This window comes from Amblyomma mixtum, chromosome 3 (assembly GCF_055824585.1).
Source record: "Amblyomma mixtum isolate Tamu chromosome 3, ASM5582458v1, whole genome shotgun sequence".
NCBI classification, from domain to species: Eukaryota; Metazoa; Arthropoda; class Arachnida; order Ixodida; family Ixodidae; genus Amblyomma; species Amblyomma mixtum.
Window position 1 is genome coordinate 22,772,657 of NC_143014.1, and position 24,078 is coordinate 22,796,734.

Here is a 24,078-nt window from a genome sequence, read left to right on the forward strand (position 1 = left end):
ACGTGGTAGCAAGATAGCTAAATCAATTGAATAGATGCTTATCATAGGAATACTGAAGCAATGGGCACACTCACAAGGTTGCATACTGCCATATTTACACACCCGCATTTTCTTGAAGCTGCAACCATCTTGTAAGATGCCTTATGCCCGCTATTTGTGCACAGGTAGTGTCACCCGAGTAGCGCAGTTCTTTCACCACATTTAAAGGACAACGGAGAGACCACAGACAAAGCATCGTAAGCAGGCTTTATTTCTATGAAATGTTTGCTCAAAATTATTTTGCCAAGCCCAGTGCTAGACGGTTACACATATCAAAGCAGCAACACATTTTTTTAACCAGCTGCACGAGAGTGCCATCAACACGGCGTCAGCCCTCTTGCTGTCCATGTGTTGGCCAAAGTCAATGTCGCTTCATACACTAAACCAGCACTGAATACCATAAGTGACCCAAAAGCACTCTTGCCTTTTGTGCTGAAATTTTCACACTATTATTACCATCTGCTAAGCAGATAAGCCATTTCTAAAACAGTACCCCACCTTGCATTCTAGTATAATGTCAGTGTCTATTTACCCCCAGAGCTTGAGATTTGTCTAAAATATCTTAAAACTTGAAAGCTTACGCAAACAACAGCACACCAATGTGTGCCTCAGCACGTAAAACTACAGACAGCACTATAAAAACTTATTTGCGTCAGACAAATTCATCTGTGCTAGAGGAAAGCCTCATAAAGGGGGCAACATACAGTAAAACATCAAAACAGCTGCCAATGCGACATAAGCTGAGGTCACTGCTGTGCACGCAAAGCTGCCAACAAACAGCTTTGCACATGACACTGCCCCAAAAGCACAACCATCATTTTGGAGAGAAAGAAGAGCTCTTGTGTTCTGAAAGCAACAGTTGGGGGCTGCACGGTGCACTAGCCGGGCAAAAGGTGCGTCCTAGAGCAGCACGCCACTGAAAGACTGCACATCGTGTTTCCAGCTTGGTGGCTCAAAAGTGCTGACGCAACACAAGGACGGCGCCTCAAGTCCTAGGCTGTGCATGCAGAAAAAAAGTGAAAAAAAAAAAAAAAATGGCACTCTGGGTGGGACGAGCTACCTACAAGTGCCTTCATGAAGACCAAGCGAGTTGCAGCATCAGCAGCAAGGCTACCCAGGCCAGAGATCAGACACGGCTGTTGTTAGCCGTGGCACAGGCCTGTAAATGACCACTGCTGCTGCAGCTGGCTCCTTGTGCATGAAAGCCGGTAAAAATGCAAGAAGCACAAAAGGCAAGCGACTAGATCCAATATCAGACACACCAAAGCCAAAAAAAATATATATAAAGAGGCTCAAACTCTTCCGAACAAAAAAGTTATGCAAAATATATTATTTACCGGGAAGAAGGCAGTGAAACAAGAAAGTGGGCACAGGACTTTCCTTTTTTTTCTCGCAATAAACAAAAACAGAAAAGAAGGTATCGCTTGGTGGTGGGGATTTGCACAATTTTGTAACACGCTAAGACCACTGGCCTGCTTGTGCTCAAATCTCTTGCTTCTCAGTGTGCGGCCTGACAATTGTCGGTAGCAGCTCAAGGCCAAATTCTTAAAAATCATCCAGGCACCTCCCAGTGCAGCATAGTCGTTCATGTCAGCAAGAGAGTTGGGCCCAGAGCAGCATCTTGGTGCTAAGAATTATCCCCCAGATTCGTGCGTCAGCATGGCAGAGATATGCTGCCCCCAGCAGGAGTGCCCATGATCCTCAGAAGAGCTTGGCTCGTCGCTTGAGGTCATTGCGTTTCCACTCGGGCAAGCGGTAGAACTCCAGCCGGCTCATGTGGAACAATGCTTGGAACTCCTCATTAGACAGGTGGCGCTGAAACAAGGACAAGGCTCGTTACAGGAAGAGAAGGCTGTGCTCAGAGTTGACCAGTTTTTCCAAACAACGCAAACTGTCTACACTGGGGCATTTTTCATGTACATAATGAGCAGGTAAGATGCCAGCAAGGTGATACAGGAACCAATCTATCACTACAGTGCCTGCACTTAAAAAATAAATGGTTTTGTACGTTAAAGGGCCACTGAGGGCAAACTGAAGTTGGCCTGTATCGATAGACGGTGGCATTCTAATAGAGAGACCACTCTCACTGAAAACGGAGCTTTTATAAGGTAGAAGAGACCAAAAATGCAGGTGTTGCTATCACCGGCCAACTCCGCAAGCAAACTCATTTATCGGCAATGAATTTTTGGCACGGACCCCAGAGGCTATGCAACACTGCCATTCACTACAAACCGGCAGCAACCAGTCCGTCTCGGTGTAGATGTCACGAGTTTGAATCGAGCGACAGGATAATATTAACACATCAGCATTGAAAAAGTGCGTCTGGCGTAGTGTTGTATACACTTGCCACAGTTGGCAGATTGCAAAAGTGGAAAGGGAAATTACCTCTCCACTTGTAGGGGAGAGGTCGAACCGTGGCGGCCACGGGAAGAACTCCCCAAAAACATGAAATAGCAGATGTTTTAGCATGGCCAAGTGTAGAATATCGTGCAGTAGCACTAGTTATGGTGGGCATTTAAGATCCTTACATGCTAAAGGCCTTTACCCAGAAGACATTTACCAAAGGCCTTTGGGTAAAGACCTGGGTAAAAACCTAAAGGCCAGCCAGGTGTGGCTACCGCCAACCCAATGGGCAGGTGGGCCAAGCCGCCTTCCACAAAGCGGGATGTATGTTTGTTCAAAGTCGGAAAATGCCTCTAGTAGTGCTGCTGCACTAAAAATGACTAAAATGAAAAGTGCAATAGCTTCCCATCTAACTGACAAAACGCAACCTTATTCAGCATATTTTTGGGTCATGCATATTTCGTTAAGCATACAAAATTTCTTTGAGCTGCACTTAGAAGTACTTGAATCTTCGCTGTTCAAAGTTAACTGTCATCGCCAAAACGCAACCCACGGCGGTCTGATTCAGTGTTGCCAGATCTCAGTGGGTAGCGTTTTCATGATGATTATTCTGAACAATGAAAACTAAAGAATTACTGCAGCTCAAAGAAATTTTGCACACCTAACGAAATGTGCATGTCCCACAAATATGCCAAATATGCACATGCTTTGTCATATAGATGGGAAGCTATTGTGCCATTAATATGCATCATTTTAGTTACCTTTTGTCTTCTTTAGAGTGCCGTTTCTAAATACCGTATTTACTCGCCTAATATGCGCACTTTTTTTCGTAAAATTAATGCTTCAAAAATAGGGTGCGCAAATTATGCGGAGATTTCGTGAACATGTCCTCAAGAACTCTACCAAGGCCATAACGCACAATGTATAAGGTATATTGTCGCACGTAAGGCAACCCCGCAACTTGCGCTCCTCGACGGCCAAAGAAAAAGTAACTCCAAAAACAAGTGAACGTAAACCCCTTCCATGCCTGCCCCAGACCCATGTTATGTAGTTCAGCGCGTGATGGCATGACAGTGCATGCCCAGCTCAAAGCAATAAACGTCGAATGATACAATCACAAAGCCAGCAGTCTGAGGCAAACTGAGATAAAAGGCAATCAATGCGGCCTTGAGTAGCGTCAAAAAGAATGGGAAAGCTTTCCCACAGTGATGAAATTTTTTCCGTACAGGAAACGCAGACAAAACTTTATTCTTTCGTTACCACAGGAAAAAGGGCCATTTTTTTTTTATGTCTCAGACAAACATGTTTTCTAGAAAAAATGTGATAGATAAAAGTATATAAAATGCATAACAATGATCAAGATAGAATGCACTTTCTAATGAAATTGATTTGAACACAAATACTGGTTTGAAATGTTGTGAAAAAAAATCAATAAACACAACCAAAAAAATTGTGTTTATATGACAATAACTTTTAAAACATTTTTACTAAAAATTCTAGAAATTGAAAACAATTCAAATTCTTTCTAAAATATGGCATTAAACTATTAAAATTATAACTTGAATAGTTTTCGAGCTAGAAATTTTTTATTTATGCCTCTTGAAAACATTTCAGAGTGTCCTTGATATGATTTTTACAGCCCAACAAAAAAAAATTTCGAAATGTAATCTTATGTGGCAAACGAAAGCTCGGTAAGCGTGGATTAAAAAAATACAAATTTGTTTAATTTGCAAAAAAAATTGAAAAAACAAATAAAAACACAACAAAGTATAGCTGCAATATTATATGGCATGATCTCAACATAAAAATAAAAAAAAAATCAATGAACTGCTATTCAAAATGCAGACTCTCTTGGCTATAGAAAAGCAGATTTGCTGACAAGACAATACAGCAAACAGCGCCATGAAAAAAAATTGCCTTGATCTTCATGCCATGAGGCGAAGCAGTTCCGCGACGTAAAGCACAAGTAAACACTGCAAGCACGGCAGTACACATTTGTTTTTTGTTCAATCGTATTGTTCTGATAGCACTTCTTGCAGTTTCTTCGTCGTCGACAACATCGTCATCCGAGTCACTGCTGCTCGGGGCATCTTGAAAATCAGCTGCAGAAGCAGAAGAATCACGTGCTGCGGGAATCTTCCTAGCGCGTGAAGTGCCCGAGCTTGACGCCATCCTCACCGCGTGTTATGTCGCAATAAACCTCTGCTCCAAGGACACTTCAAAAATGCACGCCTCGCGGGGAAATAATGAACTAAGCCGAAAACGGAACTAACTGTCTGAACAACAAACCAGATGCGCCCGCACAAGCGGACGGGAAAAAGAAAGCGAAACTAGCAGGCCAACTTTCCGGGATCGGTTTGCGCAGTTACAGCGTCTGAATCAAAATCCGACAAGTGGGAACCAAAATCCGACAATGCAAAATCGTCAGCTGAGAGACTGCTACTCGTAACATCGAAAATATTTGCAGTCGATGCAGTAGAACTGCACGCAGCAAGGTTTTTCCGAGCGCATGCCGTCCGCACGCCCAGTGCTATGCTCGGAGTGTCCTCGCCGTACCCTCCGCTTCAAGGGCATTTCAAAAATTTGCGCCTCATGGGAGAACTGCAATCTATACAGAAAATAAAACTGTAGTTTCTGAAGGACTAACTAGATGGCACCGCATCACCGTAACAGCTAAAGTCACTGGAACTCTGAAAGTACCGCAGCTGTTTTCTCTTTGCTGCCATGCCACCTATTGGCCAGTTGTGATAACATGATTAGGCGCCGCCATGGATGGTCCACTCTCTCTAGGAGCCGATCGGGCGCAGTGCTTCCGAGATGGTTGGCCGGCGTCTTTTACGAAGTAGTTCGTTTAGTATCGTGTCTGTGTGCGTGCGTGCCTGTTTGCATGCGCATGTGTCTGTCTATGTGCATGTGTGTGCATGTGTCTGCACGTGCGTGTGTATGTTTGTGCGTGTATGCATCTATGTGAGCGTGTGTGCGTTTCTGTTAGTGCATGCGTGTGCACACGTGTGCACGCACGCGAGTGTGTGTGTGTGTGCATGTGTGTGTTTGAGTGCATGTGCGTGAGTCTGTGAGTGTGTGTGTATGAGTGGGTGCACGCGTGTGTGTGTCTGTGTGCATGTGTGTGAGTACATGCATGTCTGTCAGTGCATGTGTGTGTGTGTCTGCGTGTATGTGCATGTGTCTGGTGGGCTCGTGCGTGCGTGCACATGCATGTTTGTGTTTGTGTGCTCACGCGTACATGCATGCATGTGTGTCTGAGTGTGATCGTGTGTGTGTACGCGCGCGTGTGCGTGCATGTGTGTGTGCGAGTGTGTGTGTGTATGAGTGGGTGCACGTGTGTGTGTGTGCATGTGTGTGAGTACATGCATGTCTGTCAGTGCATGTGTGTGTGTCTGCGTGTATGTGCGTGTGTCTGGAGGGCTCGTGCGTGCATGCACATGCATGTTTGTGTTTGTGTGCTCACGCGTACATGCATGCATGTGTGTCTGAGTGTGATCGTGTGTGTGTATGCGCGCGTGCACGTGTGCGTGTGTGTGCGAGTGTGTGTCTGTATGAGTGGGTGCACGCGTGTGTGTCTGTGTGCATGTGTGTGTGTGTCTGCGCGTGTGTCTGGTGGTGGGCTCATGCCTGCGTGCACATGCATGTTTGTGTTTGTGTGCTCACACGTACATGCATACATGTGTCTGAGTGTGATCGTGTGTGTGTGTGTGTACGCGCGCGCGCGTGTGTGTTTGTGTGTGTGTGTGTGCGAGTGTGTGTGTGTATGAGTGGGTGCACGCGTGTGTGTGTCTGTGTGCATGTGTGTGAGTACATGCATGTCTGTCAGTGCATGTGTGTGTGTGTCTGCGTGTATGTGCGTGTGTCTGGTGGGCTCGTGCCTGCGTGCACATGCATGTTTGTGTTTGTGTGCTCACGCGTACATGCATGCATGTGTGTCTGAGTGTGATCGTGTGTGTGTGTACGCGCGCGTGCGTGTGTGTATGTGTGTGTCTGTATGAGTGGGTGCACGCGTGTGTGTGTCTGTGTGCGTGTGACAGCTACAAATGTCTTCGGAGGCATTGCTTTACGATTTTTTTCTCTGCTGGTCGTCGATACTGGAAATGAGGTTTAAATAAAAATAAACTGTGGAGTTTAACATCCTGAAGCGACAAGTTAGCTATGAGGGATGCCGAAGTGGAGGGCTTTGGGTGAATTTAGACCACTTGAGATTATTTAACACTTACTTACATCGCACTGCATGCAGGCGCGTTTGTATTTTGCCTCCACCGAAATGCGGCCACAACGCGTCCGCACACTAAGACGCACGCTTATTCCTCTAACGCTGTGCGTTCCTTCGGCCACCAGGCTGCATCCCTCACCATATCCTCCTCCACCGCCTGTAAACATGCAGTCGCGAAAGGATTTTACCGGGGGGCTACCTGGCTGTACAGCTAGAGCGTTGGCCCGCGCGTCAACTCCTGGGTCACCCAACTACCTTCTGCAATCCTCTGACTGGCAACTGACCACACGGAAGGAAGAGCAGGCGGCAGGAAACAGCAAGCGTAAAGGGAACGTTTGCTACGTATCACACTTCCAAATGAACCGGTTTAATAAGCGTTTTGCTATATCCCGCTAGTATGAACCCAGCCCGCCCGGTTTAAAGTTTTCCGGGTCCCGAAAACATGTATTTGCGAACCTTTCACGAAAGCGTCAGAACGAGCCTGCTTCTTGCGTTTTCCGCGCACAGCCGTGGACTGAACAAAACGAGAGGCTGTGCAGCTGCTGTACGAGGCTTTCAAGGATTTCGTAAACCCTCATCTCATCTAAGCTGTCAAGCATGAATACCTTCATTGGGTATTTTTTGCGCAAAAGCGATGAACAAGGTGGCTGCAAGGCCGACTTTCTTCACCTAGCAGACGACGCGCCCGCCGCACTGGACCATTTTTTGCAAACTTGATGAACTATGTGATCTACTAAACAGCTGCATTGAAGAAAATGAATTTGCCTGTGCTTTATTTTTGGATGTGTCCAAGGCGTTTTACACGGTTAATCATGTTGTGTTGTCAGACAAACTCCACAATTATGGGTTTAGGGGTCCTTTTCTATCACTTCTTGTTCACTATCTTTCCAATCGTTCACAGCTCGTTGCGTTAGGTAAATTTAGAAGTGGCCTGCTGCAGATTAAATCCGGCATTCCTCAAGGATCTATACTTGCACCTATTTTGTTTAACTTATATGTCAATGACTTGAGCTCTGTCTGCAAACTGTGCCGTGTTTTTCAATATGCTGATGATACACTCTTAGTTGCTAGACATAATGACTTTAAGACAGCACTATCTCTAATCCAACACGACAGCGAGCTACTTATGGAATGGTTCAGCAATAACTTAATTAATGTTAACAATGAAAAAACTCAATTAGTATTTTTTCACAATTATTTAAAGAGAATTCCTAATGATTTGTCTCTTCGTTTGCACAGACCAAATTGTGCCCAGTGCAAATGCCCTTCAATCATACCTGTGTCAACGGTGAAATATTTAGGTGTATTCTTTGATTCCGACATGTCTTGGAATACTCATTTGTCATTCGTTTGTTCCCAGCTTCGCAAAATTGCATGTTTGCTGCACTCTATAAAGTCCCTTTGCCCTATGTATGTACGCAAGCAGATTGTATACGCCTTAGCCTACAGTGTGTTACGTTATGGTATTTGCTGCTTTTATTTCTGCGCCGCCTTTTGGCGAAAGAAGGTTAATAGCATACTGAAATCTATCCTCAAATCAGTTTTATATGGTAAGGCACGAAATGAAGGTAGTAGTGTTTTTGATTTGTTACACACGCCTGACTTCTCTCACCTTTTTTCCGAATCAGTAGTGTTTAAACATATCTGGACAAGCGATTTTTGTACACAATATATTCCGGTCAAAGATCTGAGAACTCGTGATCGTTTTCTCGTCCCTAGAGTCCGAACTCGATACGGCCAGCGTCTGCGAAAACATTATGTTCCTTCTGTGCTCAACCGGTTACCTAAAGAATTGTTTTCTGCTAACTCCAAAAAAATAGTGAAACCTTTTCTTCAGAAACTTCGTTGTTAGTTCCAGCATTCTGTTATGATTCTATGATTTTATGTGTTCTTTATTTTCCGTTTGTTGCATTTTTTACTCCGCTATTGAAGTTATTTTACTTTTCTTATCCCCCTTTTTTTTTCTGTTTTTTGGCACTTTGTGTGTTCGGTGCATGAGTTGTGTGCTGTCTGCTGCCGGGCGCTGCCACTCAAGCCTTCTAAGGCTTTGGCAGGCCCGCATTTGTATTGGAATGAATAAATAAAAATATTATTATTATTATTATTATAGCTGGTTAAGCAGGAGCACCTGTGTATCTACAAGTCATACACAACCTTAAGGCACACAAGGTCAAACAACTTGAGAATGCACAGCTGCTCACCTCCAAGTGGCATCGGTCCACATCCACAGGCAGCCGGTAGTTAGATGTCATTAGCAGATGGTATGGGTATAGCTGTAAAGAAAAGATATTTTCACAAAATGCAAGGGTAGCAGACAAGATTGTTCCCATGAGCAAGGCCTCCCCTTAGGACATTCACATCATATAAAAAAATTGAGCACTAAAGAAATATAATACAAGTTGGCTATGCCAAACAATATTCACTGCCCTTTGTGTGGGGTTTTGGAGCATCAACTGGCGACGTGACAATATGGGCCACGGCCATTTTTTTAGTACTGCTGGCAGTGACACTAAATGAACCAATAATTCTGTATGCTGACAAAGCAATATAAAGGTTAGTTTGTAAGTGCCCATTTTGTCAAGAATATTACCAATGCCAAGTCATCCAAAAAGGTAGAAGATATTGCTGACTGACATTTGGTAGTGACAATAGTAAATTGAATACTCTCGTGACGATAATCAGATGAGTGTCTTGAAGTGGGTGTAGTGAAGCTGCTGATGATGATGAAAATGCAAAAAGTTCTAAAAACCTACATGCAGGTTAGAAAGGTGCAAACATATAATTTTTTTATGGGCACTCAAATTTGCCGTGCCCACTACAGCAGTGGCACTGCAAGTCATCATCTCTCTGTGTAGCCGTCTACTCATAAAGCAACCTTAGAACAAGTGCTACCCTGCGTATTGTGCCAACACTAAATATTTATTTCCTTACTTTGTATTTGCCGACATTTGCAATTGCACAATTTTGTACTGCTGAATTTTGTATTCTGTGAAATTTACACCTGGCAACCTCTCACATAACACATCTGGTAGGATATTTGAGGCGTTGTAAATAAGACAAATTTTCACACCGCAATGAAAAATGCGTCCGCATTTCTCAAGGTACACAGAACAACAATTCCCTGACCTGGAGTCATTAAAAATATATCTATCTGAACACGACTAAGATTTTAAAAGCCATAGTAATAAAAGCGTTTGTTTTATTGCCTTCTGTTTCTTAAGCTGAATATTTTTATTGATAATCTGAAGATTACCAGCATCTTTTGCTACTCTATGATCCACATGGTGAACAAAAACAATTACTGGGTGTTCAATGCATTAAGATATGCAGTAGGCAAGAGTACCCCATGTTCCACAGTTAAACCTCAAAGTAATGAACTTCAATGTAACGAATCCTTGATGTAACTAAGTATTCCAGCTTTCGTAACTTCCATAGAACACCATGTATTTTTAGCTTCAGTATAATGAAGTAGATTTGCTGCACTTTCAATATAATGATATGTTGCAGCTGGTTCAAAACAAACCTGAGGAAAAATTTTACCGCAGGCGCAAGTGGTGGAGTGGAGCACGTACCGAAGTGTGCAACGGAGCGTGCACATGAAAGCTGGAAGACGTGGAGCCAGCAGAGTGGAGCACATATACTTCATCTCACAAGTCATTTGCAGTACTGTGAAAGTAGGGCTCTCATCCACTCAGGGCCAAGGAAGACAACAAATAGGTTTTATGGAGTTTAACGTCCCAAAGCTACTCAGGCTATGAGGGACACAGTAGTGGAGAGCTCTGGATAATTTAGACCCCCTGGGGTTCTTTAACGTGCACTGACATCTCACAGTACATGGACCTCTAGCATTTCGCTTCCATCGAAATGCGACCACCTTGGCCAGGATCGAACCCACGTATTTTGAGTCAGCCGCCGGGCACAACCACTATGCCACCTGCGGCGGCTGGAAGACAACAAATAGTCCCTCAAATATTTGAGCAGTGTTACGACTATATTTTGAACAATTACTGCAGTAATTGAAAAGGCAGTTCAGAATGGTGTTTTGAAAGTACAGCAAGCATTTCATTCACTGGTTAAATTAGTGGAGAAAGTCCACACGAACACAGCACTGCGGAGGCCTTTTGCAAAGTAGTGCGCCGCCATTCATAAACATGGCATCCGCCGGGTCGGCCGAGTCTCCTGCGTGCAGCAGCTGGACACTGATGCGCTTCCCTTCCCAGTAATGGAGCCACCAGTCACAGGTTGAGGGGTGTGGAAGAACACATCTTGCAGCACATGTAGTCAGATCATTGCAGCCTACACAGCGCTCTAAACGACTTGTGAGATGGAGTACAGGCGGATGGAAATACGATGATGACCACTGTGGCTAGTGCACCACCAGCCGCACCATATGGGGTGGTATGGGTGAGGCTCGCGTTGGTGCAGTCTGCCAGGCCAGCCCGCAGCACTATCTTGCCCAAAATCGGCACCGAATTTGGCGCACAGCCTGTGCTCAAAGGCAGCACGCCGTGTTTGTTGCATTTATAGATTCCCAAAGCTCGGTAAAATGACTGGCAGGGTCTGTGACGCCAGTCTCACATACTGACAGCCTCGCTTCCCACCCAGACGATGTGTGCACGTGCAAAAAGACACACATACTTGAGCCATGCTTGCGGTGGAAAAGTGACAACAAAACACTGGATGGACCTGATTTCATTTCTTAGGGTGTTGACTGGAGGACACGAGGACACTCTTCTCATTCTCGCCGACATGGAGAAAGAGAGGAGAAGAAAAGCCACTAGGATGGGCGGCGACGGCAGTGAAACGCGTCCTCGTGTTGGCGGTGCACTTGGGCACTCACAAGAGGATGATGAAAACAGCAAAACCAAAGCTCAAGACAAGTGCATCACACCCATCACCAGTGAGGTGCTCAGCGCCATAGACGTGCTGAGGCGAGGTGAGAGCTCGCAACGCGACCAAGACTTAATGCAATCCCAGTGGGTATACAAATGACACGTAACACCATTGCTGATCACGAAGAAAGGGCACAAATAAAGAATGTTTGCAACAGTAATCTGCAATGCATTTTGGAGGATTCTTAGCTTGCTAAGACAGATTTCAGTGCAGCAAAAATTGAATGTAATGAAATAAACTACAGATTTTACAGACTTTGTTAAATCTAGGTTTAAGTGCACAACTTTAAACACACAAAACAATCAGTGCTTCAAAGAGAACTTTACTCTTGAAACCGCCTGGAAACAGTGTCGGAAATCTTACTTTTGGGGGATCAGTGGAGAGGTGCCAGTTGACATTTGGCATCGATCGCCTCAGGTGCGGACTGTAAGAGGCGTATCGAAAGCCTGAGTAGCCATCTGAGAATGGTGTTGATCGAAGGACGGCACTTGTGCTGTGATTCTGCAAGGCCCCATGAATGCATCTGACATAAAACTGCGACCACCAATAATTGCATTTGAGCATAGAGCCACGCATCCAGTGCGCTAGTACACAATGCACACTGACACAGCAAGGCACAATGTCTGGCACTGCCAAAGGACTACAAGCACATAATGTCGCTGCAACAAGCTAAACGCAGTAGCAGCAAAAATATAAAGCCCCGTAGTGCAGAGTTTTGATAAACATTCAGACATCTCTCCTATATCAGAACTCTTTCTTAGCTCATTCAACATAGATCACACTATAAAATCTGATCAGTGACCTGCCATCTCTGTTGTATGGCCAGCATGCGCACCTCACACCCATCACAGGCATGGCATCCCCAAGGCTATGGTTCCGCTACTTCAACTCCTAAATTTCTCAACAACAGCCATAAACACAACTTCTGAAAATTCCTTTTGTGGAACACCAATCATGCAGGGTTCGCACGTAACTTACTAAGTAGGCAATGAACAATCTTCTCTAACATTTTTCTTCAAAAATTTTGTTTCACTGTACCCTCCATGACTACCCCTTGTAAGGCTTTTATCTATGCTGGTATCTCTCCTGATCCTCGTGCTGCCTACAACACTTTTTAAAGGGCTACATGTTGCTTATCATTGTGACAAACTACAAGCATCAATCAGTGGTGACCTCTGGTGCTTTACAAAGTCTTTTTGCTGCTTCTGCTTTAGACAAGTAACAGACAGCGACCATGTGAAACAACCTCCACAGATGACTGCACCATTGTGGAGCCATACTCAGCCGTAATGGCATCGCTGTACTTCAGATGATCTGAGCAGCACTGTGCAACAAATGACCTGGATTTAAAAAAATAAAACACTTCAAACTAGCACATGTCTATGTCAACTGATTCCTTTGCCCACGTCTTTTTTGCACTCTTGTAATATCAATTTGGGTGCTACAGCGCAAACTACATGACGGTCAAAAGCAAGAAGACAACACAGACAGCGCTCATCTGTGTTGTCTTGCTTATGTCCCTCGCCTAGTTTGCACTGTACCACCCACAATGAATTATTACCAACCCGCCCAGCTGTCCACCCTTCTTCAAATATCAATTTGGGCAGATACTAGCAGCCGTTCTCTGCATTTCCAGCTTCATCCAATACCACTTGCCCACTCTCAAACCCAATGGGGCCTTTCGGTTTCATACGTTCGAATAAAATGACTAAAAAATACTGGATTGCTTTAGTTGCAAGCTTTTTACAGACAATACCACTTATGGACCTGGTTGAACGTCTAGCATGCGCTTTTGATGTGCGTGCATTAAAGAACGTGACTAAGGTAAGAGAGGTAGTGGTAAGGAGAAAGTGCACTGGCTAGGCCACAATTCCACCAGAGCCACCTCAATGGTAGGGCACTGAGCAACACAGCTCAACACATGCTTTGTTCACTAATACGGCGCACCAGCCATTCAGCTCAGTGCCCAAGGCAGTGGTTGAAACGTGGGAGTGCAAGGCTCGGGGCGAACAGGGGGCCGACAGCTAAGACTGAACAGCAGTGACAGTAGTGCAGCTGGAACACGAATGGTGGTGGTTGACCGGCAGGGGTGTGAATGTCGCATCAGAGCACAAGGCAAAGCAGCAGCAAGCAGAAGCGGAAATCTGGCATGCCCAAATAACTCGCCGCAAGGTCGAGGGTGGCATGCGCAACAAGAACGGTGCAGTTCATTGGCCATCCAGTGAAAACACACCCACAATTACAGAAACGGGCAACGTTGGTTGCAGTTAAAGGCTGCACCATGGAAGCTGAATTACAAAACACACGCACAACACTCCATGCAGTAACAGAAAAGCAAATGGAAAAAGTACACAAAAACAAAGTTGTACCAAATTAGATCAGTTACATTCCTCACCCTTTTCATTATACAGTGTAAACTGATGCTTAAGTCAAACGCCCTTTGCATCACCACGCCTGACACCAGGCATTGGCTGCAACTCCTATTGGTTGGTGGGATTGCACTCAGCAGCAGCATTAGCCCAGTTTCACCGAAAACCTCCCATTTGTAGCAGCAGGCTTAGTGCAATGACCCAGTTTGGCACAACTGGCACAGCGTTCCCAACAGTGCATTCTTCTATTTGAAACACACCGATCCTGTGGCCCACTCTAGCATACACACACCCTTCCCTGATGTAGGAATGCTTCAGAACAGTTTCTCTGAGATCACCATATCTGCTAAAAACAAGGCATTCTACAGCACACTGATCACACACCTGGCATCACACAATTAAAGACAATGGGAACAAAGATTGCATTCCACTTCCCCCTCTTCATATTGTTATTGTCTTGTAATGCACATCACACCAAAGCTTTGCTCCCCTTACAAGCCTGCCACATTGTTTGCAAGCTTTTCCTTTTATTCCTTTGTAACATTCTAGCCATTGTATCTGCTCTCTCTATATGTTACACCCCCATTATACTAAATAGAATGTCTCATTTTTGCTGTAGTACGAATGTTTCAGCAAGCACTTTCAAGAATTCTTAAAATTAAGAAGTTTGAAATTGAAAGAAAATCATATCAGGAACAGTTAGTTAGTTATATGGGGTTTTATGGCGCATAAGCAACTGTGGCTATCATGCGCCAAACACAAGGTTAGATGATGTTATATTAAGTGTATAGATGTTACATTATATTAGATTTAAAACATTGGCTTTCTTTAGAAACTTACAAACAAGTGAAAACTCGACAAGTGTTTGCTCGCCTAAAAGCAATGCGGGATGAAATGGAATGTGTTCATAGTAAAATACCGTAAAAATTTTTCTTCGAGATGTTCTTCGAGATGCGAACAAGAAATTAAAATGTGATTTACTGTGAGCTCCTCACCACACATTTCACACACAGGTTTGTCTTTTTTTGTTAATAAGAAGTTATGGGTGATGTGTGTGTGACCTATGCGTAAACGACATAAAATTACTTCGATAAAACGCTCTTTATGGCGGCATGATTTCCATTCTTTTAAAATGGGCTTTATGGTATGCAGCTTGTTATTTCCTTCATTTTCCCAAGAAGCTTGCCACTTGGCTCTTAGTTTGCTATGTACTAATTTCATGTAATCCCTAGGAGGCAAATTCACATGTTTTATTCCCATGGTTCTGGTCTGTGCAGCACACAAGTCGGCTCTCTCATTGTCCCTAATGCCAACGTGACTGGGAACCCAGCAGAATTTTATAACATGTTTTTGTGTTGTGACCTTTACTATATTGTGTATGATGCTTCCTATCAGTGGCTCTGTGGCATTTTTGGAGTTTAATGCTGTAAGGACGCTCAGTGAATCTGTATAAATGATGCAGTTTTTGATGCTTTCATTTGTTATTTTCTGTACCGCAACACAAATGGCATAACACTCAGCGGTGAAAACTGTAGCACATGAGGGCAGTCGTACTGTATTTTTATTTTTTCCTTGTATTACTGATTTCAGGAACAAACTGTAGACCGTGGTGGATATCAGTTACTGTGAAAATCATTCTAATTAGGTAAATAATTAATAAAGTTAACTCACTTCACTACTTAATTAACACAATCTTGAGGTTGGTGCCAATGGAGTTTGAAGACATGGGCAAGATGATGCCATACCAGTTTTTGAAATTAAAAAAAAAAAAAGTCGTCCTCTGAAGCTTTGAAGCGCGAGGAAATCTGGCGCTTCTTTTTTTAACACAAACTTAAACAGCACATGAGGCAAGCAGGCAGCTCAGTGCAAATGCAATGTCCCCTGATGGACGTGTCACAATGACTACGGTGCTAAATTTGAACTGCCTGCTCCATCGTCATGCACTTTCTTCTGCTTCATCGCCATCCTAAATGATGACCACACACCACTGACTACCCTTTTCCCTGCACCAAGCCTAAGAGTGTGCATGGTGTGACACAACAGTGCAGGCAGTTCGAACTGGGCACTGCAACACATTACCAGCAGAGGCTGCGTTTGCACAGAGCTTCCTCTGCACCTCATGGTTTGGTTTTGAGCAGAAAAAAGCGCCAGAGCTTTTGTTTCAAAAATTGATAAGGCATTGCCTTCACCATGGCTTCGAATTACCCACTGGCACTAACCACCAGACTGTGTTAATTTATTATGATTTATTATAATTATTTATTATTTACAGATACTGCAGTCTCAAGGAGACCAAGCAGGTGGGCATTTTTGTATAAACATTTTCTTTTCAAGAATATTAAAGAATACACGTGCTCTTGTGCTTCACATATGCAGCAGAGAAAGGAAAAGAGAACTGAAATGAACAAGCTGGCAGTTCAGTATTGCAAAATGATGGCTCTCACGTAATCAGAACAAAATGCACTTGCATAGGCAACCCCGCAGAGTACAGATAACGAGTTGAAAGGAGGGAAAAACAGCACTGAAGATTATGAAGCAAAATGACGAGTAGCGCCTGGTCAAAATTATTAGTGGAAAAAATATGGAAGGGAGACCATTCCACTGAGTAACAGTACGAGGAAAAAAAGAATTTTTAAACAAGTTAGTGCATGCGTGGAAAGGGTGCAAATTGTGAGCGTGATGGTGCGTAGACGCATGTGGCAGGTAAGGGTGAAGAATGTACAGTCGTCCGTTAAACTCCAGTGACCTGTTATGCATTGCGAAGAGAAATTTAAGTCATGCTATAGTTCTTCACAACTCTAAGGTAGGGAGGGATATGGTAGTCAGCCATTAGGCGTGACGGGGAATCAGTGGATCTGAACTTGTTAAAAATGAACTGCACTGCTCGTCTCTGAACCATTTCAAGTTTATCCTTTAGGTGAAAGGGATCCCTGTATTCTAATTTTGGCAATATGTAAGTTCTGTAGGCTACAGGTTTTAAATCCGAAGGTGCTGTTTTCACCTTACGACACAGAAGGCAAAGTTTTCGAGAAGCGGATACGCAAATGTTTTCAATGTGTTTGAACCATGAAAGAGTTTAAACGTTTGCCTAGGTGTTTATATTCTGGGACTTCCTTTATTTAAGTATTATAGATGCAATATGAGAATAAAATGTGTTAATCAGTGAATTTTTGTTAATTAGCCACCTAATTATGATTATACAAATAATCATAATTAGGTGGCTAATTAACAAAAATTCACTGATTAACACATTTTATACCAACTGACATGCGCTGTGGGTGACAATTTTTCCTAAGAATATTTCCTTCATATTTCGAGCTCCCGATGTTTAGGAATTTTTTGAAGTGTTTACCAAAACACCCAGTATTATCATTTAGTATAATAACCCTGAAACAGCACATCATAATGACCGTTTTTTGTACTAGAAAATTTTTCAGCTTTTGCTTTGCGTATCATTACATACTGAAATGCCCTGTAAGCAATGCAAATAAAGAGGACAAAATAACACTTACCATGGCTGTCCCATCATGCTCTGAAGCTCCAGATACTGAGAACAAAAGCTATGGTTAGTCACTGCCCATCTACCCAACTCACAACTGATATTGAGGCCCTTACCATCAGATTTGCCACAGCTGAATTCTGTGCTGTGAGTTTTTTCCAGCTTGCTGAAGGACAAGTCTTGAGCCTGAACAAAGTGGCAAAGAACATCAAGACGTAAGAGCCTCTTCAAGCTCTGCCCCAATGGCTACCTGGAATGTGGCATTTACATAACACAAGTTGCACACCATCATGCTAATCCAGTGCACAGCATAAGCAAATCACAACACGCCTGCAGAAAACCATTTCACACTCGGGCACAATACGTGCTAAGCATGCTGGAAGAGCAGGCACAAACATCCTTCCCAAATTTACTAGAACTCATGGGCCACCACACTACGGCCACTAAAAGGAAGCTTTGCTTCCGGCTCAATTCTTGTTTCTGTCAAATATGGTCTCCATGAACGTCTCCCTCGATCTGAATAAAATCCATCTTTTACACTGCTGCGTAGGTTTTGCTAATTTGTACATTATACTGCGTTCGCTTTTTGATGACTTCTGTGAACATGGTTATGCCCCTCATGCTTGGGCCTGTTGTATGAGCCCCGTAGTATTTTATAACGAAATAAAATAAATAATTTAAGGCAGTATATCATATAATGATGCTGAAATAATCTGCACTTCAAATAATGAAGCATGCACCCTGGGAGATTACCATTCACAAACATTTGAATCTTGGAGACCATGCCACCCAGCGTGCACCGAATGGCATGATTTCTTGACTGAAAAACTTGCCACAAGCAATTATCAGTAGCCTGCCTGGCACTTTGCATGCCTAGCATGTTGGTGTTGCAGGTGGCACATATACATACATCCCATTTCACCCATATCGTGCAACACTGGGTAAGTAGTGTGCATGCAAAAGCACGTCCCTTCATCGCGTACTTCTCCTCCGCTGTGCATCTCTACATCACATATCTCTATGTCACGTATCACTCCATTGTATACCACTCCTAGTAGTTTCAAGGCCTCAGTAAGGGGTAGAACGAAAACATGGGAAAGGTACAAAGGCATGCTTGAGAAGTACTTGTAATTGGGCTTGTTGGTGCATATTTAGGAGAAGACATAGGAGCACAAAAATAGAAACATGAACGTAGTGAGGGAATGAGATCAGTGCTTTACTATCAGCAAGCTTTAGCGCTTGCTCCATTCCCTCACTATGCCTGTTTGTATTTTTGCACTCCTATGTCTTTTCATGAAATGCTAGACACTGTGAATTACACTGTTTGTACAATGAAAGATACTTGCTTTGTCAAGGCACTCAGGTGTTCAATCACTGTTCCATCTGATTCTGAGTTCTCCACTTTGCACTGATGGCAAACTACCTTTTCAGCATGAACATAACTACCAGTTTTGGCTGCACTGCATGCTAAATATGAGACAGAATGCAGTGTGCTTGTTCATACTGCTACTGCCGATCACCACCGAGTACAAAAGGAACCCTAATGAAAAGAAAGCATAGCACCGATTTTGGGCACAAAAACTTGTGCGAATCACTCTTATTCATGCGGATTTGAAAACCACTGCTAAAGACATAACGCTCAGCCTAAGTGCACTGTGTCCTTTAAATTGGTTCATTCATGCTTTTTATCACTGCGTGGTAAATGCTCAGTACATTTATCAGCCCTTCTATCTTAACACTAGCACATTGTGCATTTTCCTTTTTCTCTTTTTGCTGCACCTGCAGAGGTACAAGCCACTTTGTGAGAACACTGTAGTGAGAGTAAAATTTCAAGAGGCTGAAAAATTTCAAGCCTCTAGTGGCTTGCTACTCAAATTGTAAAACAAGCTACTTTTGCTTCCCTACATCATCATGAGCCTAACTACATCCACCACAGGAAAACATACTCTCCCATATCCCTTGAACTTCAGCCACCGTATCATCCATCCACCCGACTCTCTTCCGCTGTCTGCAGTGTTTGCCTTCTCTGCCTTCCCATAGGGTGTCTTGCCTTGGCATTACAGGCCCTACCCATGCCAATTTCTGCTTCTTCATTTAAACTAGGGCGCCATTAACTTACGTTTGTTCCCTCACCCATTCTGCTCTCTTCCCATCTCATTGCGTTACACCTAGCATGTTTTTTCCATAGCTCAATGCATTCTCGTCAACTTACCTTCAACAAGCCTTACCAATAGCCTCCAAGTTTCCGCCCCATAGGTGAGTACTGGCAACATACAACTGTTGTATGCTTCCTTCTTAAGGGATACTGGCAAGCTGCTATTCATGACTTGAGAGTAGCTGCCAAATGCACTCTACCCCATTCTTATTCTCCTAGTTACCATATAATCTCATGTAAGGGCTGCACCTGTGTATGGGCCGTACCCTCTGCTTTGGACCAGGTAATTAAGAAAAAAATACGATTATACACTCTTTTTTAATTCGTGTATCAGCTGCACTTTCAAAATTTACACTACAATTTTTTCTAAAAAGTACGGCCTTTACACAAGTTTATACAGTATTTCGCTCTCGTACGGGTCAGTGGTTATTGACTGCCCTAAAGAGATGCATTCCCTGACAACTTCCAACACTTCACTGCCTACTGTAAACCGTATGCCTTTCAGACACTTCTGAACATTACTTAAAATTTTTACATATTAAAGGTGAACTGAAGAGGAATCTGAACTCGTCTTTTTGCCGCGGGAACTCGATCTACACGTTCCAAGCAATATTAGAAGCTTCGAATTATTGCCCTGTGTGGCCGATTTCCCTAAATTAAATCAGATTAACATCCTGCTGCCATCTTTTTTTTTTTTAATTCCCCGCAGACGGTGGCAGGAGTCGAACAATGCATCGAGTGTCTTTCAGGCAGTTTCATGGCGGCTTTGCTTTCACTTTTATTTTGTTTTTTAGGTTTCTGTCAATAAATGGTTTGGTTTGGTTTATGGGGTTTTACGTCCCAAAGCAGCTCAGGCTATGAGAGACGCCGTAGTGGAGGGCTCCGGAAATTTCGACCACCTGGGGTTCTTTAACGTTCACTGACATCGCACAGTACACGGGCCTCTAGAATTTCTCCTCCAAAGAAATTCATCCGCCGCGGCCGGGATCGAACCCGTGTCTTTCAGGTCAGCAGCCGAGCACCATAACCGCTGAGCCACCGCGGCGGCTGCGAATAAATAGACCTAGTCAGAGACTACATAGCTGCAAATTAGGCCCACGGAAATAAAAATACGAGTGGACTCTTTGCTTTCGTCGATCACTACATATCACTCCGCCAATGGCAGATTGGCAAGCCACCACGGGACTGGGTGAAAGGTTGGTTGACTCCTCCCACCATCTGCGGGGAATTAAAAAAAACAGGTGGGAGCTGGGACGTTCATCGGATTTAAATTAGGGAAATCAGCCGCACAGGGCAATAATTCGAAGTTTCTAAGAGCGCTCAGAATGTGTCGATCGAGTTACAGTGGTAAAAATACGAGTTCAGATTCCTCTTCAGTGCACCTTTCATTTTTAGACCCTCACTCTGCTTAGCCCGTCTAGGTCCTGGGCCATGCTTTGCACATCATCCCCTGAGTTACTTAGCAAAGCATGTCATTAGTAAATCGAAGATTATTAAGGTATCTTCCATTAACTTTTATTCCCAATTCTTCCCCATCTAGTTCTCCGAGTACCTTCTGTAAACACAGGGTGAATAGTACTGGAGAGATGGTGTTTCCCTGCTTGATGCCATTCTTGATCGGAATTTTATAACTTTCTCTATCGAGGACTATGGTGGCTATGCAGCCGCCATAGGTACTTTCCACTATCTTTACATATGCCATTTCTACACACCACGATGCCTGCATGACTGCTGAGGCTTCAATTGCGTCAAATGCTTCCTTGTAATCTATGAAGGCTTACACAGGTGTTGGTCATATTCTGTGCATTTCTCTATCACATGATTGATAGTGTGAACATGGTCTATTGTCGAGCCAGCCTGGTGCTTTGGTTCACTGAAAAGTCTAGGGCTATTCCAATTCTGTTAGAGACTAAGTGAATAACCTGTAAGCAACGGATAGTAAGCTGATCAGTCTGCATAGGTCAGCGAACTCACTCATGAGTGTACTCACTCGGGCTCACTCACGCTCATTTCAGATCAAGACCTGAGTCATGAGGGAGTCTGGACTCACGTTCAGATCATGATCTGAGTTGTGAGTCCGGGCTCGTATTCAGATCATGATTTGAGTCGTGAGTCCGGACTCACGTTCAAATGCACTCTTGGAGATTATTAAAATGCGAGAAAAGTTTATTGGTCGCTGCACTTGGTCTCGTTGGATATAACCAATGGCTGGCTGTAACGCGGTTGCTGTGGTTCTTCCTCTGCTGTTTTTAATTGGCTGCAGAACATGTGCAGCGGCCTCAGACCTTTGCGTCCCACGAGCGGCAGCCACAGGCTCCTAAGCCCACCAGCCAGGCTTGCCTACAGGCTAGCTGCTGTTAAACGCTTATCACATCACAGTGTTTCTATACCTTTTTTTTTTGCATTTTAAGTAAGTTATTAGGTCTGAACGAGACCTAATGTTACCATAGCGCCGTATTTTTTACATCTCTTTTTTTTATGCGTACAATGTCCCAAAAAATACTCGGTCAGGACCCACAGCCAAAAGTCTTTATTGGGCAGAATGGAATTCAGACATGCGAGGGCGAAACTAAACGTGGATTTTTTTTTTTTTTCCCGTGCCGTAGTAATGGAAATGCGAAAATTAGCCTTGCGTTTACAGCGGAGCACGAAACCAACCAAACCCTGAACCAAATGGAGAATGACATGAAGACAAGCATGGGCAAAGATTTCTAGCAAGCCATTTGTTCGCTCACTTCCCCCCTTACTGAGTGACTAACATCTTGAAAGGTGCGCTAAAGAGGAATCTGAAGTAGTCTTTTTACCGCGGGAACTCGATCTACACTCTCGGAGCATTCTCAGAAACTTCGATTTATTGCCCTGTGCAGCCAATTTCCCTATTATATCGGATTAAACATCCCGGCTCCAGCATTTTTTTTATTTAACTGACCTCCGAGGGTAGGAGGAGTCAACCAACACGTGTAGTTCCTTTTAGCCAGTAGCATGGCAGCTTCGCTTTCGCTTTTTTGTTTTTTAGCTTTCTGTGAATAAATGGTTTGGTTTATGGGGTTTAACGTCCCAAAGTGACTCAGGCTATGAGGGACGCCGTAGTGAAGGGCTCCGGAAATTTCGGCCACCCGGGGTTCTTTAACGTGCACTGACAACACAAAGTACACGGGCCTCCAGAATTTCGCCTTCATCAAAATTTGACCACCGCGGCCGGGATCGAGCCCGCGTCTTTCAGTCAGCAGCCTAGTGTCATAACCACTGAGCCACCGCAGCGGCTCCATGAATAAATAGTTTCAGTCGCAGACCACATAGCCGCAAATTAGACCACCGGAAATAAAAATACGCGTGGACTCTTCACTTTCTCCAATCACTATGTATTACTCCGCCGCTGGCAAGGCAGAGCAGCAAGCCGCCACGCGACTGGCTGAAAGGCAGTTCACACATTGGCTGACTTCTCCTCTTTTCGAAGGAGAGTTAAAAAAAAAAAGGCAGGAGCCGGGACGTTAGTTGAGCTCAGAATCCTCTTTAGTGTACCTTGTGGGGACGCACTCGTTCGTCCCCTGTGGTTCGCTTACCCGCAATGCACCCCAACTGTGGTTAGCTCCCCCGCAACGCACTCTCCTTAGTAGTGTTACTAACAGGGGAGGGCGCTCGCGTCGCAGCGACACTAGCGCCACGGATGGCATTTTGCTGCGCACGTGCGGGGGAGAGACTGGTCTCTTCTGCTTGGAATTGGGAAAGCGAGCAGACGTGTCGCGCGCGGCTCCGCTCTTCATCGACGGCGCCTTCTGGTCGGAACATGCTCCCGCCAGCCTGTCCCGTCCAGCCTCGGAGTTTTCCCTTGCCCTAGCGTGGGCAAACGTTCACTCGTAACCGTGCTGGTGAGTCGGACGTCCTCGATTCCTCAGTGTATTTTGTTGCTAGCTGGCATTATTGTTGTTATAGCAATAAACGCCTTGTTTGTGTCAGCCAGTGAGTCGTTCCTTTGCTCCCGCAGAGCAAGGCCCGCCGTGGTCGGCGTGCGCTCGGTAGCGCTCGCGACCATGGGGTGGAGTTCGCGCGGTTTTGAACTGTGTCAGCCACGGTTAAACGGGGAGAACGGATTTATCTCCCCAATTAAAACCCAAGCTTGCATAGCAGGGCAGAAAGGGGCTGAAAGAAGGAAAAGAAGATGTGAAGGGTGCGAGAGGGGGAAATGACGCTGACACGGAGTGTTCAAGTTGTGAGCCATGCTGCCAGGCTGTGCAGGGACGGTCGATGTCGCATTTTTTCTTCTGTGTCCAGGTTTCCCTTTGCGCTGTTGACATTGTTAGGGGTTGTTTCAATGTGCCAAGATTCCAGTAAGGACCTTTTTTGGCAATTTGCTTCAGTTCTAAGGACGGTAATTTCGTCAAAGTTGATTCTATGGTCCAAGTCTTCTGAATATTCGGCTACCCGATTGTACTCACTTGAGAAGCTGCGGACGTCATTTTTGTAATGCCGGATGGACAACTTGTAGAATACTGAGTGCACTCCAAATGAAAACCATCATTCACAGACGAAATTTTCGCAGTCTTGTTCAAAAAGA

The 24,078-nt window shown here is 44.3% G+C and overlaps 1 protein-coding gene across 3 annotated transcripts in view; it reads right to left on the reverse strand.

The window, feature by feature from the left end:
* Positions 1-227: 227 nt before the first annotated feature.
* Unc-115a (actin binding LIM protein Uncoordinated 115a) overlaps positions 228-24,078 on the reverse strand; it is a 99,477-nt gene continuing 75,626 nt past the window's right edge. For all 3 annotated transcript variants that reach the window (XM_089578353.1, XM_089578352.1, XM_089578351.1), the window contains 5 exons: positions 17,485-17,554; positions 17,382-17,416; positions 11,864-12,001; positions 8,809-8,880; positions 228-1,854 (listed from right to left, as the gene is read on the reverse strand). In XM_089578353.1, the coding sequence (XP_089434479.1) occupies positions 1,741-1,854; positions 8,809-8,880; positions 11,864-12,001; positions 17,382-17,416; positions 17,485-17,554 (429 nt within the window). In that variant the 3' untranslated portion in view covers positions 228-1,740. The remainder of the gene's footprint in view (positions 1,855-8,808; positions 8,881-11,863; positions 12,002-17,381; positions 17,417-17,484; positions 17,555-24,078) is intronic.